This window comes from Oryctolagus cuniculus, chromosome 12 (assembly GCF_964237555.1).
Source record: "Oryctolagus cuniculus chromosome 12, mOryCun1.1, whole genome shotgun sequence".
In the NCBI taxonomy this organism is placed as follows: domain Eukaryota; kingdom Metazoa; phylum Chordata; class Mammalia; order Lagomorpha; family Leporidae; genus Oryctolagus; species Oryctolagus cuniculus.
The window spans coordinates 9,581,930-9,597,764 of record NC_091443.1 but is presented as its reverse complement, the minus strand read 5'-3'; the positions used below and the strand labels follow the sequence as shown (position 1 = coordinate 9,597,764).

The window sequence follows — 15,835 nt, the reverse complement described above, 5'->3', positions numbered from 1 at the left end:
CCCGACGTCCTCAGGATGGGAGGGGCTCTTTCACAAAGCCCCCCCCCCCCCCAGCTCTGCTCTCCTTCCCTTTCCGTCTCTTCGCGCCTTCCCTGTAGACGGCACAGCCGCACACGGCTTCTATGCAGATGCTTGCGCTTGGCCGGAACAGCAGACTTCGAAACTGAGCATGGCTCCCCCTCTGCACACCGGGCTGTGACCACACCGCGGGGGCCCCTTGACCTCCCCCCTGCCCAGAGCGCACCAGGGGCTCCCCAGGCCACACCCTGCAGGCTCACGTCTGCCCCCTCCAGCTCGGGCCTCTCCGAGGGACTGGGCTTGGCATCCTGCAGTGTCCTGTGTCTTTAAGCGACACTTACCTACATCTGTTTCCCATTGCAGACCATGAGCAGGGATTTGGGTACAAGTAGTTTATCTGGGAAGCACCGTGAGGGCAGGAAGAGCAGACAGCACAGGGGCACCGCGGCGGGGGTGACTGCCACTGGCAGGGGCCACCCCACCGGGCCCCACGGAGGGTGCGTGATGGGGGTTTCAGGTCCAGCTCCTCGTGCAGCCCTCAGGGTGGCTGTGCCGTCTGCAGCGGCTCCCGTGAGAGGCCGTGGGCTGCATCTGCCTCCAGGCTGGTGATGGAGCACTTTGTCAACATCCACATTTCTTCCTGACGCAGTGGGGAGTCTGTGTTTAAATGTCCGTTCCCCTCCTGGTAGATGATTTTAACCGTGTGTCGTGGATGTCCCCCAGTTCTCCAGGTGGGAAACTAGGAGATCACACGCAGCTCTGCTGGGCCAGAAACAGGCGGCTGCCTCTGTGGCCTCCTGAGAGCCGAGCCGTCTGCCGGCCGCGGCCTCAGCTCCAGAATGCATCTGAGGATGTGGCTGTGGGGTCGCTCCTCGCTGCATTGAATGCAGGGGTCGTGCTTGCTGATGGCCTGATGGCTCTCAATGGGCAGGGGCTGATGTTCCCTGCCTGAGCCCTGCCTCTCTCTGTCTCCTTCTCAGCCGTCCATAGCTGAGGCTGGAACTGCTGAACTCAGCGCCGTGAGATGAGCCTCCCGGGAGAAAGTGCACAGAATTTTTTTTTTTTTAAGCAGATTGAGCCATTTGAACTGATGCACTTGCTTGTTGGGTGTGCACACTCATGACCCCCTCTTCCTACGTGTTTCAGCCCCAGATCTGACATGGTAGCCGGGCCACGCTTCCAGCCCGTCACGGTGCCCCGTGTGCACGTGGGGGTGTTCTCAGCCGTCACACTCCCTTCCCTTCTCCCACAGCACCTGATGTGCGCCGGGCTGTGGTGTCTGGTGGAAGGAGACACGTCTTGCAAGACCAAGCTGGACCCCCCGCTGGATGGCACCGAGTGCGGGGCAGACAAGGTAACCCTCGGCCCCCCGCTGCCCCAGCAGGCAGCCCCATGTCTCCTGGGCATGGGACCTCTCTCTCTCTAGACACAGTCTGAGCTCGGTGCCCTGCAGAAAGGCCACAGAGCCCACCCTGGGCACAGGGTAGGGGGCGATGACACCACCTCCCCCCTTATTTCTGATAGGATACAAGAATCGTTTGTTTAATGTTTTGTTAGAGGAACTCCTTTTGTCATGCGAGTGATGGACCTCCAGTGAGAGGTGTCTGTCAGTACACCTGCCTTATGCAGAGGCTACCATGATCATTTGCCAAGTGTTACCCAGTCCCAGGCGGGTGTCGGGAGCGTGCTGGAGTGAGAGCAGAGGTGTTTGGGGCCAGCAGCCGCACAGCCCTCTCCGTTGTCTTGTGAGGGTGGAGGGAGAGCAGAGGAGGTGGCATTTCCCTCGGATGCCGTGAGTGGGCAAGCACTGGGTCGCATCTTGCACCTCAGGTGTGTGCTACACGTTTGGGGAATTCTATGTTACAGGATAGGCTCTCTCAGATCTCCGAGGATAACCAATTTACCCCAAGCCCAGCCCCGAAATCTCTGCAGAAGCTCAGGTCTCTCCACGAGCGATGCTGGGAACACAGAGAGTCCCAAGGGAGCAGTTCCACGTGGCAGCTCAGGGCCCGATCTGGAGGCCACGCAGGGGGTGTCACAGAGTGCACAGGCACGCTTCCGTGCACGTTCTGGGAACTGCGGGCTGGGGGCTGGGGGGATTTGGGAATGGAGCGAGCAGCGCTGCTGAGCCCCCCCTCCCACCCCTCTGCTCTGTCGCAGTGGTGCCGCGCTGGGGAGTGTGTGAGCAAGACGCCCATCCCGGAGCACGTGGATGGGGACTGGAGCCCCTGGGGCGCCTGGAGCATGTGCAGCCGAACGTGTGGGACCGGAGCCCGCTTCCGGCAGAGGAAATGTGACAACCCCCCGTAAGTCCCCCACCAGGCTCCGTCTGTGCCCAGGCAAGGCCAGGTGCGTCTCCTGCCGAGCACTGGCGTGCCGGGAAAAGGCGGTGCGTTGCAGCTCTGGGGCACAGGGGCTGAGCGTCAGGTGCCACGCAGCCCCATTGGAGTGTGTTCCACCAGCTGCAGCCCGTGGGCCCTGTGGCGGCTGCCACTGTCATCCTACCCCCACCCCGAGCCTGCATCCAGAGACGGCCATGGCATCCAGGTTCACTCCAGGGAAGCCTGCAGACTCCCAGGAAAGAGAGGCCAGCCTTGAACTTGGCTGTTAGCTGAGCCAGGAGCAGCCTTGCCACTCGGAGTGCTGTGGCTTCCGGTGCCGGTGTTCGGCCACGTGGTTTTCCTGGGTCGCCCTGGACCTGTTTGACAGGAGAAAGGATTTGGGCTCTTCTCCCAGGTGGTTTCTTTCGCTGGCTACGACAGCACCTTGGAGCATCTGCCCTGGAAAACTCAGGGCGGGTGCTGTGCTCGGTCACGGACCTTCCCTGGCCACACGTCCCCGCCTTGGAGTTCCCCGCTCCTTGCCATTTCCCTCCATGGTCTCTCTTACGTCTTGGGTGTCGTCACTGGCATCACGGCAGTTTTGAGAGTGAGCAAGCTGTGAAGTCGTAACTCAGAGAAATGTCTGTTTCCACAGTTACGTCACGTTGATGGATAACAAAGCGAACGCCTCTCGTGTTTAACAGCTCCAATGCCCCGGCTCCATCCCAGATAAATCACAGCACACGCTCTGGGGTGCGGCCAGGAGTTGGATGCCTCCTGTCCCCTCCCCACTCCATGCCCCCTGATTCCAGTGGCTGGCTGAGGCTGGGGACCTCCAGGTTAAACTTAGGCCCATGGTTTAATCAGAGCCAGGAACACCATTTTTCCTGGTAGTGCTGTGAGAGTTTGTGCTGGGGCCTGCGTTGTAGCCAGCAGGTTAAGCCGCCGTCTGCGGTGCTGGCATCCCATATCAGAGCATCAGTTCGAGTCTCAGCTGTTCCACTTCTGATCCAGCTCCCTGCCAATGAGCCTGGGAAAGCAACTGGAGATGGCCTGCCAAGTGCTCGGGCCCCTGCTACTCATGTGGGAGATGCAGCTGTAGCTCCTGGGTCCTGGCTCCAGCCTGGCCCAGCCCTGACCATTGCAGCCATCTGGGGAGTGACCCAGCAGATGGAAGATCTATCTCTCTCTTTCTCTCTCTCTTTCTCCCCCCGCCTTTCTCTCCCCCTCTCCCTCTTTCTCTCCCTCTCTCTCTCATTCTCTGGTGGTGTTTGTGTGTCTGTCTTTCCCTCTCTCCATCACTCTGCCTTTCAAATAAATACATTGTCTTTTTAAAAATTTTTATTTGTTATACAAGTTTTATATATTTCGTATATATAGATTTAGGAACATGTTGGGACTTTCCACCCACAAAAATTTCCCTGTAGCAAACATCAGAGTGCCTAGATGTTAGAGTGGTTAGGATTGACTTTTCATTAGAAGCATAGATGCATAGATGACCCTGTTAGCTAAACAGTGAGAAATTAAGGTACATAATTGATATACAATTATTATTAATAATTATTAGTCATTTTATTAAGTATAATTATATAATTGCATGATGATTAACATAATTAGTAAATATTATAATTAGCCAGTATGATTCATATAATTGTGTATGATTGTGTAATGACTATAATTATTAGTAATAATTATTAATAAAATTAAAATACTGCACTGTGTTGGAGCTGGGACCACTAGAAGAGAGCTTGGGGTTTGAGCTGGTGGTGCTGAGACTGAGACCCCACTCTGTGGGTTATTGGTGCTGTGACCTCAGGAAGCTCCTCCTGTGCCTTGGGCCTCCGTTTCCCCCACTGGAGGAAGCTGACGTGGCCCAGAGGGGAGATCCGGGCTTGAAGCCCAGGGCAGACCAGTGTGACTGCAGATAACAAGTGAGAACTGCGCTTGCCTGACAGGAAAACCAGCACCATTCTCGGGACGCCTGCGAAGTCGTGGCAGCCCGTGATCCGCGCCTCTCCCGGGACTCGCAGTAATGGCAGAGCAGCGGGGCCTCTCGCCCCACTGGCCGACGCGCAGACTGACTGGCGGCTCAGAGGAGGTGGCTTTTGGGGAAGGCCTTGCCGAGGACAGGTTGAAGTTTGCAAGGGTTGTGGTTGCCGTAGGTGCCCCCCCTTTGCGGGGGGAGCTTGTGGCACATAGCGTGGGTCATCCTGAGTCAGGTGACGCCCAGTCGGCATCACAGCCGGGGCGGTCAGGCCCTAGATGTCCAGAGGATCCTGTGTTCCCAGACTGTGGACAGCATCAACAATTAGGCTGTGCGCGGGTGAGGGCATCAGACGTTGTCTGATTGAGAGAATCAGATGTCAGTGCTGGGCAATGCATTAAGCACAATTTTTATCTCTATTTGGGAGGCAGAGCAAGCTCTCATCCCCTGCTTCACTCCCCAGGTAGCCTCAGGGCCGGGGATGGGCTGGGGCCAAGGCCAGGAGCCGGGAATTCTGTCAGGTCCCCCCCATAAGTGGCAGCGATGCCACTGCCTGACAAGTCTTGGCTGCCTCCCAGGGCCTGCAGCAGCCAGAAGCTGGAATCAGAAGCCGAGCGGGGACAGAAACCCAGGTTCTCTGCTGTGGATGCGGCTGTCCTAGCAGCATGTCAGTCACCCTGGCATGGCATGTAAGGGACTCAGTGCTGTCCTGCTTCTGGGGACGACTTTGCTAGGGTGTCCGTCCACCTACTTTCCTGAGCGCTGTGGCTTCTGGCCTTGGCTGTGCCCCATCTCCCTGCCTGCCACGGGCCCTCTGGGATGAACGGCCCCACGCTGACCCACGGCCCCTGGCCTGAGCTGGCGGGGATTTCCTGTGTTCATCAGGGGCCAGTGGTCCCAGGGAGGCTGTTTGGGAAATCACACTGTTGTGAAATTCGTCAATTCCTCTTCTGGATCGGGTATGCACCCGGGGCCCACCGTGGTCTTCGGGAGCTTTATCTTGCCTTGTTTCTCTTCTTGCATCTTTCCGCAGGGGAGCAGGGCAATAGGGCTGCCACCCTCCCTCGGGGAGGAGGACAATAGGGCTGCCACCTTCCCTTGGGGAGCAGGACAACAGGGCTGCCACCCTCCCTAGGGGAGCAGGACAATAGGGCTGCCACCTTCCCTTGGGGAGCAGGGCAATAGGGCTGCCACCCTCCCTCGGGGAGGAGGGCAATAGGGCTGCCACCCTCCCTTGGGGAGCAGGACAATAGGGCTGCCACCCTCCCTTGGGGAGGAGGACAATAGGGCTGCCACCCTCCAGCAGCCGGGCTCATGGGTCTCAGGTGCTGATGGGGCTTCCTGTCGGTCTGTCGTCCAGCAGCACCCATGGGTAAGGGCGACGGGAGAAACAGCAGAGAGAGGCTGGGGTCCTCAGTCCTGCCAGCTCCTGGCCTCTGCCCCTGGGGCGCCTTGTAACACTGCACCTTCATGAACTTGACCCTGGTCCTTCTAGACTCTGTCACTATATGTGTGCACCATAGTGACCAGCAAAGACAGATACAGTTCCTGCCCTCAGGGCACGGGCCCCCCAGCCTCCCTTGGCTCTCTCCCGCATGCTTCAAACCGGGCTCTCTCTACTTGAGAATCCCCCTCGCAGCACAGGTCCACCGTCGCAGGACACCACCTAGCCCCTGTAGCCTGTACACTAAGCCTCGCAACCTGCACCATCTCCCGTGGCCCTCCTCCTCCTCCTTCCTGTCTGACCATGAGAGGAGGCAAATGCCACAGGGCCCCCATGTGCTGCTGGGTCCCTCAGGTGTTTGTGGAGTGAGTCACTGCACACAGCACCCCCATCGCACAGACAGGGCTGAAACACGGAGGAGTTAAGTGCTTTGTCCCAGGGCGCACAGGCCGGGTCTGCAGCTCAGCTCTGCAAACTGGGAGTCCTGGTGCCAGGGTTGTTGCATGCTGCAATGCCAACATCCCATGTGGGCCTCGGTTCAAGTCCCGGCTGCTCTACTTCTGATCCAGCTCCCTGCTAATCCACCTGGGAAAGCGATGGAAGATGGTCCACGTGCTTGGGACCCTGCCACCCACGTGGGAGACCCTGATGGAGTTTCTGGCTCTGTCTGGCTCAGCCCTGGTTGCTGTGGTCTTTTGAGAGTGAACCAGCACATGGAGGAGCTCTGTCCCTGTCTCTGTCTGCTCCTCTCTCTCTCTCTCTCTAACTCAGCCTTTCAAAAAAGTAAATGAATCTTAAAAAAAAAAAAAAAAGTAGAAGCCAGGATTCCAAGGTCAAGGTGTCGGCAGGGGTTTTTCCTCCCCGAAGCTCTGAACAAGAATCCATCCCACCCCTCTCTCCTGACCGCTGGTGTTTTTGGCTGTGCTTGGCTGGCAATGGCTTGAAGATGCATGACCATCTCTCCCTCCATCTTCACGTGGTCTCTGCTCTGTGTGTCTTCTAGAAGGACACTTGGTGTTGCATATAGAAACATAATCCAGGATGGTTCTCATCTCCTCACACCTGCCACGACCCCTTTTCCAAGGGAGGCTGCATTCACAGGTTTTGGGTGCACCTCGGTGTGGGGGGGAAGGGGCGCCCCTGTAGGCTGGGTGCCTCCTCTTCAGTCCTGCTGTTTGCACATTGCAGCCTCGGGCCCTTCACAGGCTGCCGTCACTCCCGGGCCATGCCTCTGCCCCTCCAGGTCTCCGTGAGTGTCCTATGTGAGAGGCCCTGTCCGTGACACCCCTCCCTCGGCACCTGTTCTGGACGTAGCAGGAATGAGGATGGTTGCTGGTACGGCTGTCTCCTTGCTCCCTTGCTTTCAGCCTGTTCTCCCCACTAAAGGCCTGGGATGGGCCGCCCTTCTCGGCCCGGCCGCTCCTCCGGCCGCAGCAGAGCAGCCACGCTGCAGACCAGGCGCCCCGATGCATGCTTGCCCAGGAGAGGCCACCTCTGCAATCCCCAGGCTCTGAAACACCCCTGTGTCTCCCCCACACCATGCTCTGAGACACCAGAGTGCCTGGAAGTGACTGGGCCCAGCAGGTGGCTCACCAGGTGGGCCTCCTTCCCTGCTGCCGTCTGCCGCCACTAAGACAGCCCAGGGGAGCCCATCGGCAGCAAGGCTGCGGCGCCCAGGCCAGGGTACCAGCCCCTCTCAGGATGCCTCCCCTTTAGCACAGAACCCAGCTCTCTGCACCCTGAGTGACAGGCACGGTGTAGATTTGCTCCGTAATGTGTACGCCCCTGCAGTCTATGCAGCCCCACTTCCTGGTCCGTGCAGCCCCACTTCCTGGTTCGTGCAGAAACAATGGGCTCTTTCTTTCCTTGTAGTTTTCAGTGAGGTCCTCGCCGTGTGTGCAGGGCTTCCTGACAGTGCGGTGCAGTCAGCGCTGTAGGGAGCTGAAGCCGCATGCGTGCTGCAGCCTGCCCTACAGAATGGCCTGATGCAATGATGTTGCAAAGCACAGCTGAGTGAGGCCTCGGAGCCAAGCTCTGGCCCGAGCCGCGTCTTCTCCCGATCTCTCTCGTCAAATCGCTGGGCCCGCTGTCTGGCGATGGCACAGGACGTGTGCATCTCACTGCAGTGTGGGCCTGGGCTTGGGACACTCCGATGGCCCTCCCCTCCCCCATCCTCTCACCTCAATAGTCCCTGCTCCTGTTCCCGTCTTCTGCAGCTGGGTTAGTCACTGTCCAAATGTGACCAAGCTCTTGCTGGTCTTGGTCTTTACAGCCTTGGGAAGTTTGTTTTAGTTTTTGTTTGCTTCTTCTTGTTTTTTTTTTTTTTTTTTAACCAGCTGACCTTGAAGCCTTGGAGACCATCTTTTTTTATTTTTAAGATTACTTAGGGGGCTGGCACTGTGGCATAGCCAGTAAAGCCACCACCTGCAGTGCTGGTGGCATCCCATATGGGTGCTGGTTTGAGTCCTGGCTGCTCCAGTTCCGATCCAGCTCCCTGCTATGACCTGGGAAAGCAGTGGAAGATGGCCCAAGTCCTTGGGCCCCTGCACCCACCCAGAAGCAGCTCCTGGCTCCTGGCTTCAGATCAGTGTGGCTGCAGCCTTTGCGGCCATCTGGGGAGTGAACCAGCAGATAGAAGACTTCTCTCTCTCTGCCTCTGCCTCTCTGAAACTCTGCCTTTCAAATAAATAAATAAATCTTTTAAAAATATTATTTATTTGAGAGATATCTTCCATCTGCTGGTTCACTCCCCAAATGGCCACATCAGTCAGGGCTGGGCCAGCTGAAGCCAGGAGCCAGGAGCTCCATCCAGGTCTCCCACGTGGGTACAGGGGCCCGAGTACTTGGGCCACTTTTACTGCTTTCCCAGGTGCACTAGCAAGAAGCTGGACTGGAAGTGGAGCAGCCATGACTCAAAGCAGCCCTTTGATGGGGGACGTGGGTGTCCTGAGTGGTGGCTTCATCCGCTGTGCCACAGCCCCGGCCCCGCCATCCGCATTTCTGAACCAGCTCCTGGGCTCAGCCTTTCCTGCCCTGACTCATTGCACGCTTGGTGGGAGTGACAGAAGACGGAAGGACAGAGCCGCCATCTCTCGGTAGAATTAGGCACCCCTTCAAATGTGTGTACCTGGGGGTGCTCTTACCCTACAAGTGCAGGGTGGGAAGGAGCGTGTGGACGGGATGCCCTAGGCTCACCCCGCAGCATTGCCTGTCGGGCACTGGCAAGGAGAGCAGCAGCTCGCCCCCAAGTCCCAGCGGGAGGACAGGGGCCACAGCTGAGGCCTGCAGGTCGTTCCTCTCCCAGTCACACCCACGTGTGTGCTCACGGTGCCGGCCACCCAGCACTCCTGTGAGTACTTCCTGACAATCCCAGGCTGCTCCACTTACACGTGGGCTGCGTGTGTTACTGGGGTACCTTTCACACGAGGCCTTACCCCAGGACTCGGCTGCCCTAAGCGTGTAGCAGCAGCCCGGCAGCTTCCCCCTGCTCGCTCATGGGAGCTCACGGAGCCTGGATGGGCTGGAACTGCTGTCTCTGCTGCGCACGCTGTGTGACTTTATCTCCCTGTAATAGGGCACAGCAGAGACCATGGCCGCTCAGTGGCGCCCCCGTCCCTTCCAGCCTGCCTCAGATCTGCACATTCACCCACTGGCAAGGAGAGGGCCCCTCTGCTGCCTGGTCCTACTCCTCTCTGCAGAGCTCTCTGCTTCTCTGCTCCACGCCTGGGTCTGCCCAGGGTGCCGCGGCTGTAGGCTGTCCTCCCCTCCGGGAGAGAGCTTGGGAAGAATCTGTCGAGGTACTGGGGTTAGGACCTCAGCGTATAGATGAGAGAGGAACAGGCATTCAGTTCACAGCACCGTGCCCGACCATATCGGCTGCAACCTTCGTCCCCTCTCAGTCCCCAGTCAAGGAACTTGGTTGCCTTGGCGAGGTCTCCTGCTGGGCTGTGTGGCTGCTCCTTCCACACTCAGCTTTGTGGCAGGGAATCTGCTCACCCTGTGCACACCTGGCACCTGGGCCCGGGTTAGGGGGAGACTGTGTGAGGCTCTCTGTCTGTCTAAAGACACCACATGGTTGTTACTCTGAACTCCACCTGCCTGGAGTTCTCGACAGGACACACAGCACAAGGTTCTCGGGGCCCATAAACCTCATAGAGGACCAGCCATTTCCTAACTGGGTCTATATCTTGGAGAACAGGACTCAGGGTCCCTCTGTGGGGCCACCAGTGTACAAAATCTCTCCAGGCCTCCCCGATCCCAGGGCCAGAGCTGTTGTACCGAGTGTGGACAGAGAAGTCGGAGGCTGAGACGTGAAGGGAGCCTTCTCCACTAAGGATGTTTTCTCCAGGACGTCTCTGCAGACCAGGAGCTGGAAAACTGTGACCCATGAAACCCATTTGCCTCACCACCTGGCTTTGTCAGTAAAACTTTATTAGCACACAGCGTGCCTATCTCTTACATATTTTCTCTGGCTGCTCCTGTGCCAAGGTGGAGGGCTTGAGTTGTGGCTCATGAAGCCAGAAACCTCCACTCCCTGACACCAAAGCCGCCTCCCGCTCCTTTATCTGTCCCCTAAAGCAGTGCTCCTGGGGTGACCCTCCCGTCTGAACATGAGAGTTGCCAGAGGAAGAGGAATGAAGTGGCTTCCTCTGTCGGACGTGTCTCCCGCCGAGAGCTGGGTGTGGTTTGAGGAAACTGCTGCGCTGTCTTCTCATATACTGACCTTCCAGGAAAAGCACAGGAGGAAGAAAACAGAACGTGGGGCCGGGGTAGTGGCGCAGTGGGTTAAGCCGCTGGTTACAATGCCGGCATCCCCTCTGGAGTGCTGGTTCTACTCCTGGATGCTCTGCTTCTGATCCAGCTCCCTGCTAATGCACCTGGGAAGGCAGCAGACGATGGCTCAAGTCTTTGGGGCCCTGCTGTCCACATGGGAAGCCCAGAGGGAGTTCGGGTCTCCCGGCTTCAGCCTGGACCAGTGGGTAGAGAACCAGCAGGTCAGATCTCTAACCCGGTCACTGGGCCTCTCAAATAAAAAAATAAACAAACAAAACCTTACTCCATCAAGATGAGCTTGCACTGTGGAGATAAAGGGAACCTTTGAGGATGCCAGGTCAGGGTCCTCCAGGGACACCCCAGGGACACCCCAGGGCTTGTGGTGGAGCTGAGCACGCCGCGCTCTGCCAACCAGCGTCCCGACCCCCACCTCAGTGCCTCTCATCTGCCTGCCTGCCCCACTCAGGGCAGGCTGGTCTCCAGAGCTGCTGAAACATCTGGCCAAGCTCCCAGCCTGGGCCTCCAGGCTGCAGCACTGACCATGCATGGCTGCACACTTGCCCTGGTCAGGGTTGCATAGCCGGGATCTAACAGGCTCTGCTCTGTCGGCAGGTGCACGGATCCTTCCGATTCATTGCATTCTAAAGTAAACGAGAGCTACTTATTCATCACCCTGGAACTCAGCAACCTCCCAGTACGCCTGGGAGCCATGGCACAGTACACGTGGGAAACCCAGGTCCCACAGCAGAGTGCCTGGGGGAGCCCCATAGAGGCACTGGTGATGGCTCAAGTATTTGAGTCCCTGTCACCCACAAGGAGGACTAGGATTGAGCTTCTCTCTCTCTCTCTCTCTCCTTTTCAAATACCATGAAATTTGAAGGTTTTTTTTTAATCATTTCAGAGAAGACCCAAAAAAGACCACACACACACATCAAAAATCTCCCTTCGGGTTTTCATTGTCAAGGTCAAGTGAAAGACGCGATCTGTGGCTCTGGCTTGCTTCCGTTTCCCAATACCCTTGACTTAATGCTCCCGGATGCACCCTGTGACGGCTCACTTGAAGGTGCCGGCAGCACATTCTGGGATGGCCGAGAGGGGGTCTGAAAGAGCAGAAGGCTTTCCAGGGAAACCTTGTCCACCTCTGCAGCTCCATCTGGCTAACGCAGATCTCCGTCTCCCTTCCAGCCCAGGGCCTGGAGGCACGCACTGCCCGGGCACCAGTGTGGAGCACGCAGTCTGCGAGAACTTGCCCTGCCCCAAGGGTCTGCCCAGCTTCCGGGACCAGCAGTGCCAGGCGCATGACCGACTGAGCAGCAGGAAGAAGGGCCTGCTGACCGCGGTGGTGGTTGACGGTAAAGGCAAACGGAGCTTCTCATGTGGTGGTCTCCCTCCCTCCTCCCAAGAACATAAAAGCCCCTAGGGAAGCCCACAGGGCACCCTCTCCCCAGGTCAGCTCTGGCCGCTCCCTGAGCCGTGGGGTTGAACTTGAACGATCAGCTCTCTGAGCTTGGCCAGGAACAGCGGAGGAGGCAGGCAGCAGGCCAGGCTCATCCTGCACTCCTCCAGCTGCAGCACAGCAGGTGCGCCAGGACCTGTCCCCCCTCATTGCCAGGTGCTGAGGGACCCAGGACAAGCTTTTGGGGACCGCGAGGCTTTCTGGGGGTGGAGCAGAGCCGTAGGGTGCTGTGTCTGCTCTCCTGCTTCCTAGCATTGATATCTTCCTGCAATGCTTTTCCCAATCCTTTCTGGCTCCGACCCCTTGACTGGGATTTTAGGGAAATCCTGGAAACAGTTTGCTGGGCAGGGAGGCGCTGATAAGCACAGATCACATTTACTTCCCAGGAGCTTCCTCCCAGGCTGAGAGGCCCTGCCCCCACTGCAGCACCCCCAGGCTGCTCTGGGACTGGTCGGACCCCAGCTGGCGGACCACGTCTCTGAGGCTCTGGGATGTCTGTTGTAAGCGAGGACAGCCCAGGGCCTAGTTCTGTGTGGCTTTTTTCCCCACCTAAACCTCGGCTCCTCTTTAGGAAACAAGCCTTCGGGTTTCGTTACTGGATGTATGGCCCCCTTTACACCATGTGTCAGGCACGCATTAGCTCTGCACACAGCATCTCGCTGCGCAGGAGACGGGAGGTGACAGGGGACCAGTCTGAGCTGACTAGAGGCAGGAGAGACGCCGACCCCGATAATAATGGAGGAATACAGACTCAGAAAATAGCTGCCTGTCTGCTGGCTCCCAACACATGGAGAAGACAGGAAGTACCACTTTGTGCGCAGAGCAGGGGAGCTCCGGAGGAAGCTGCCCAAGCAGGCCTGGCTCCCAGCCGGCCTCGGAGCAGGGGCCTTCCGGGCCAAGTCTTCGTTTCTCCCCAGTGATGAGGAGGATGCTTGCAGGCTTCCCTCTGCGGGTGCTTTGACAAGTTCAAGTGTGCATCACTGTGCGGGACGGGCCCAGGCATCGCTGCAACGGTGGCTTCCCACACACAGCTTCACCCCACAGCCTGACCTGAGAGCTCTGAGCCAACCTGCAAAGCCACGCGGACGCTGTGACAGCAATGACACCAGCCTGAGTAGCTGTGGCCTCTGTTTCAAGTATCGTCTTCCCCTCCTTTGGGGGTTGCGTCGCTGCTGCCGCTGCACACTTAGCCTCCAGCACGCGGGAGCAGCGCCACCTTCGCGCCCTGCCTTCCCAGCAGGCCAGGGGAGGAGGAGTCTGGTGCGCAGCTGCAGGCTGCCCCGTGGGGGAGCCCCTAGGCTTCCAGCCGTGGGCCGATCAAGACCCTGACTGGGGCTGGCGCCAGCACCATGGCTCACTAGGCTAATCCTCCACCTTGCGGTGCCAGCACACCGGGTTCTAGTCCCGGTCGGGGCGCCAGATTCTGTCCCGGTTGCTCCTCTTCCAGGCCAGCTCTCGGCTGTGGCCAGGGAGTGCAGTGGAGGATGGCCCAAGTGCTTGGGCCCTGCACCCCATGGGAGACCAGGAGAAGCACCTGGCTCCTGCCTTCGGATCAGCGCGGTGCGCCGGCCGCAGCAGCCACTGGAGGGTGAACCAACGACAAAAGGAAGACCTTTCTCTCTGTCTCTCTCTCTCACTGTCCACTCTGCCTGTCAAAAAAAAAAAAAAAAAGACCCTGACCAGGAGTGAGAGCGCAGCAGCCTGGTTTCGGAGCCTCAGCCGCCCCCACTCGGCGGGAGCAAGGAGAGGTCAGGCGGAGAGGAGCCGCCGCGCCTGCCGCAGGCCCACCGTGCGCACAGAGCTGCTGTTTTTCTTTCCTTGGTCGCTTGCCTCACTGTGGAATTCTCCTGCCTCATTTCATCAGTGCACAAATCCCACTTCAGTGCCTGATTTTCCACAGATTTCTCCAAGAGCAGATTAAGCCCCCGGTTTACTCACGGCGGCTTCGGGATGGCTGCGCCCTCTGGGTCCTTATCATCCTCACCGGCTGAGACTTCCCCCGACCAGGTCCTCCAGCCAGGCGGCCTCACAGCGAGACGAGCGACCAGAGGGAGCTCGCGGGGCTGGGAACGAGGCTTCTCAACCTGATTTTTTTTTTTTTTTTTTTGGCGTGTTTTTGCCGAGGAATACATAACTAGCATGCCACTGCTTTTGATCTGGGGGAGAAAACGCCTTTTGGATAAGGGCAGCTAATAGGCAACAAAGCACAAGGGATTCACAAAGTTCATGGAAATCCGGAATTTAACAATGACTGGAGTTTGGTGCAAAAATTTTTGAAGTCCATGCAAACTTTTTTTTTTTTTTTTCATTTTTTGTGCTAGGCATCGCCCGTGGGCTGCCTGCAGACCCCTAGCGTTTCGTCTTTGCAGGAGAGGCTGAGTCCAGGCTTTGCACGGGGAGCGGACCCGCCCCCCTCGCTCTCCTCGGTGTGGAACTGCTGCGATTTCTCCCACGTTTGGTCCTTGCACACTCACCGGAAGCCAGCGTTTGTTCAAGGAGCATTTTCCCATGTTGAAGACCGGGCTTCCGGGGGCGGGACTCCTGTGGCCGGGCTGTGGGCTGTGCGCGCCGCAGCCGCGCGCTGCTCGGCGCCTTGGCGAGGGTCGCCCCGGGGAAGGAAAGCGAGGTGTTTTTCTTTTTTCAAGAGTTCTTGCAGAGGTGGATTTTCCGAGGAGGGACTCGGACCGCAAGTCCAGAGCCCTCCCTGGGAGGACACAGCCTCGCCTCGGAGAGTTTCCAGGTGGAAAAGCCGCGGGCAGACACGCAGCCCCCGTCTGCCTGCCCCTGGGCAGAGACCTTCTAGAAAGTTCTGCCTGCTCCGCGCAGGGCAGCAGGCACGAGCCCACCTAGGTGCCGGGGACCCATTGAGGGCTGGACGCAGAGAGAACTAGCCCCATCCCCCAGGCCTGGGCCTCCCAGGGGACGGGACGTGGTGGTGAGGGTCTGGCACCCCCTCTTAGCCGAGCGAGCTGGCGCTGATGAGGACAGAGAGGGATGCTGCCCCGGGCCCAGCTCCATGATACATGCATAGGAGGCGGACCGCTAGCGCCCCCTGCAGGCCGGCTGTCTCCTCCTAGTTGGGTAGGGGAGCCTACATCCCTTGCGCAAATCCTCGCGGTGGCTCCGTATTCAGAGCATCTTGGAAAGTGCTGGAAAGGCGATGCCGGTGTGACAGCCGAGTACTGACACTCGCAGTGGGATCCGGGGAAGCTCCCGTGGTCAGACACAGGGGACTCCACCGGTGACCTGGGGCAGCCTCCTAGAGCGGGCTCTGACCCCTGGAGCCTCGGGTCAGCTGGCATGGCTGCCCCATGTGCTTGCCACAAATACCAGAAAACACCGCAAGGTGTCAGAGCTTTTTGCGTTTCTGAATTCCAGGCAAAGGCAGAGACATGAGTGGAATCTGTCAGCTGTGAGCAGGTGCACCTCTCTGTGCCTGAATGCCGGTGTGGATTCCCATGGAGGGACTCTGATCCGGCTAGGGTCAGGTGATCATGCCTGTCCAACCAGCTGAGGCCTGACTGCTGAGAACCAGCTGTAAGGCCGGGGAAGGGGCCCCAGCAGCTGCTCACCGTGTGTCTCCCACAGAGGCCCCAGCAGAGTTTGGGTGAGCATTTGTCTTGTCCTCTAAACTAAATGGTGCCTCTGCCTGAGTAAGACTTTGTCCTGTAGAGCAGAGAAAGCAGGAAGGCTCCTGTGTGCTGTGGGGCCCAAGGCGGTCCTCCAAGCATCCACCCAGCCCTTACAGCCATGTGGCTCTCGAGTGACTGAACCCACCTCCCCTGCCCCACCTGTGGCTTTACCTAGCCAAGCAGCAGGCTGGTGGGAAGCCAGGGCAG

At 58.4% G+C, this 15,835-nt stretch overlaps 1 protein-coding gene across 1 annotated transcript in view; it reads left to right on the top strand.

The window, feature by feature from the left end:
* The window catches only part of ADAMTS17 (ADAM metallopeptidase with thrombospondin type 1 motif 17), a 268,667-nt gene that overhangs the window by 175,452 nt on the left and 77,380 nt on the right, over positions 1–15,835 (top strand). The window contains exons 11-13 of the mRNA XM_051822951.2: positions 1,271–1,372; positions 2,179–2,324; positions 11,726–11,892. Coding sequence (XP_051678911.2) covers positions 1,271–1,372; positions 2,179–2,324; positions 11,726–11,892 — 415 coding nt within the window. The remainder of the gene's footprint in view (positions 1–1,270; positions 1,373–2,178; positions 2,325–11,725; positions 11,893–15,835) is intronic.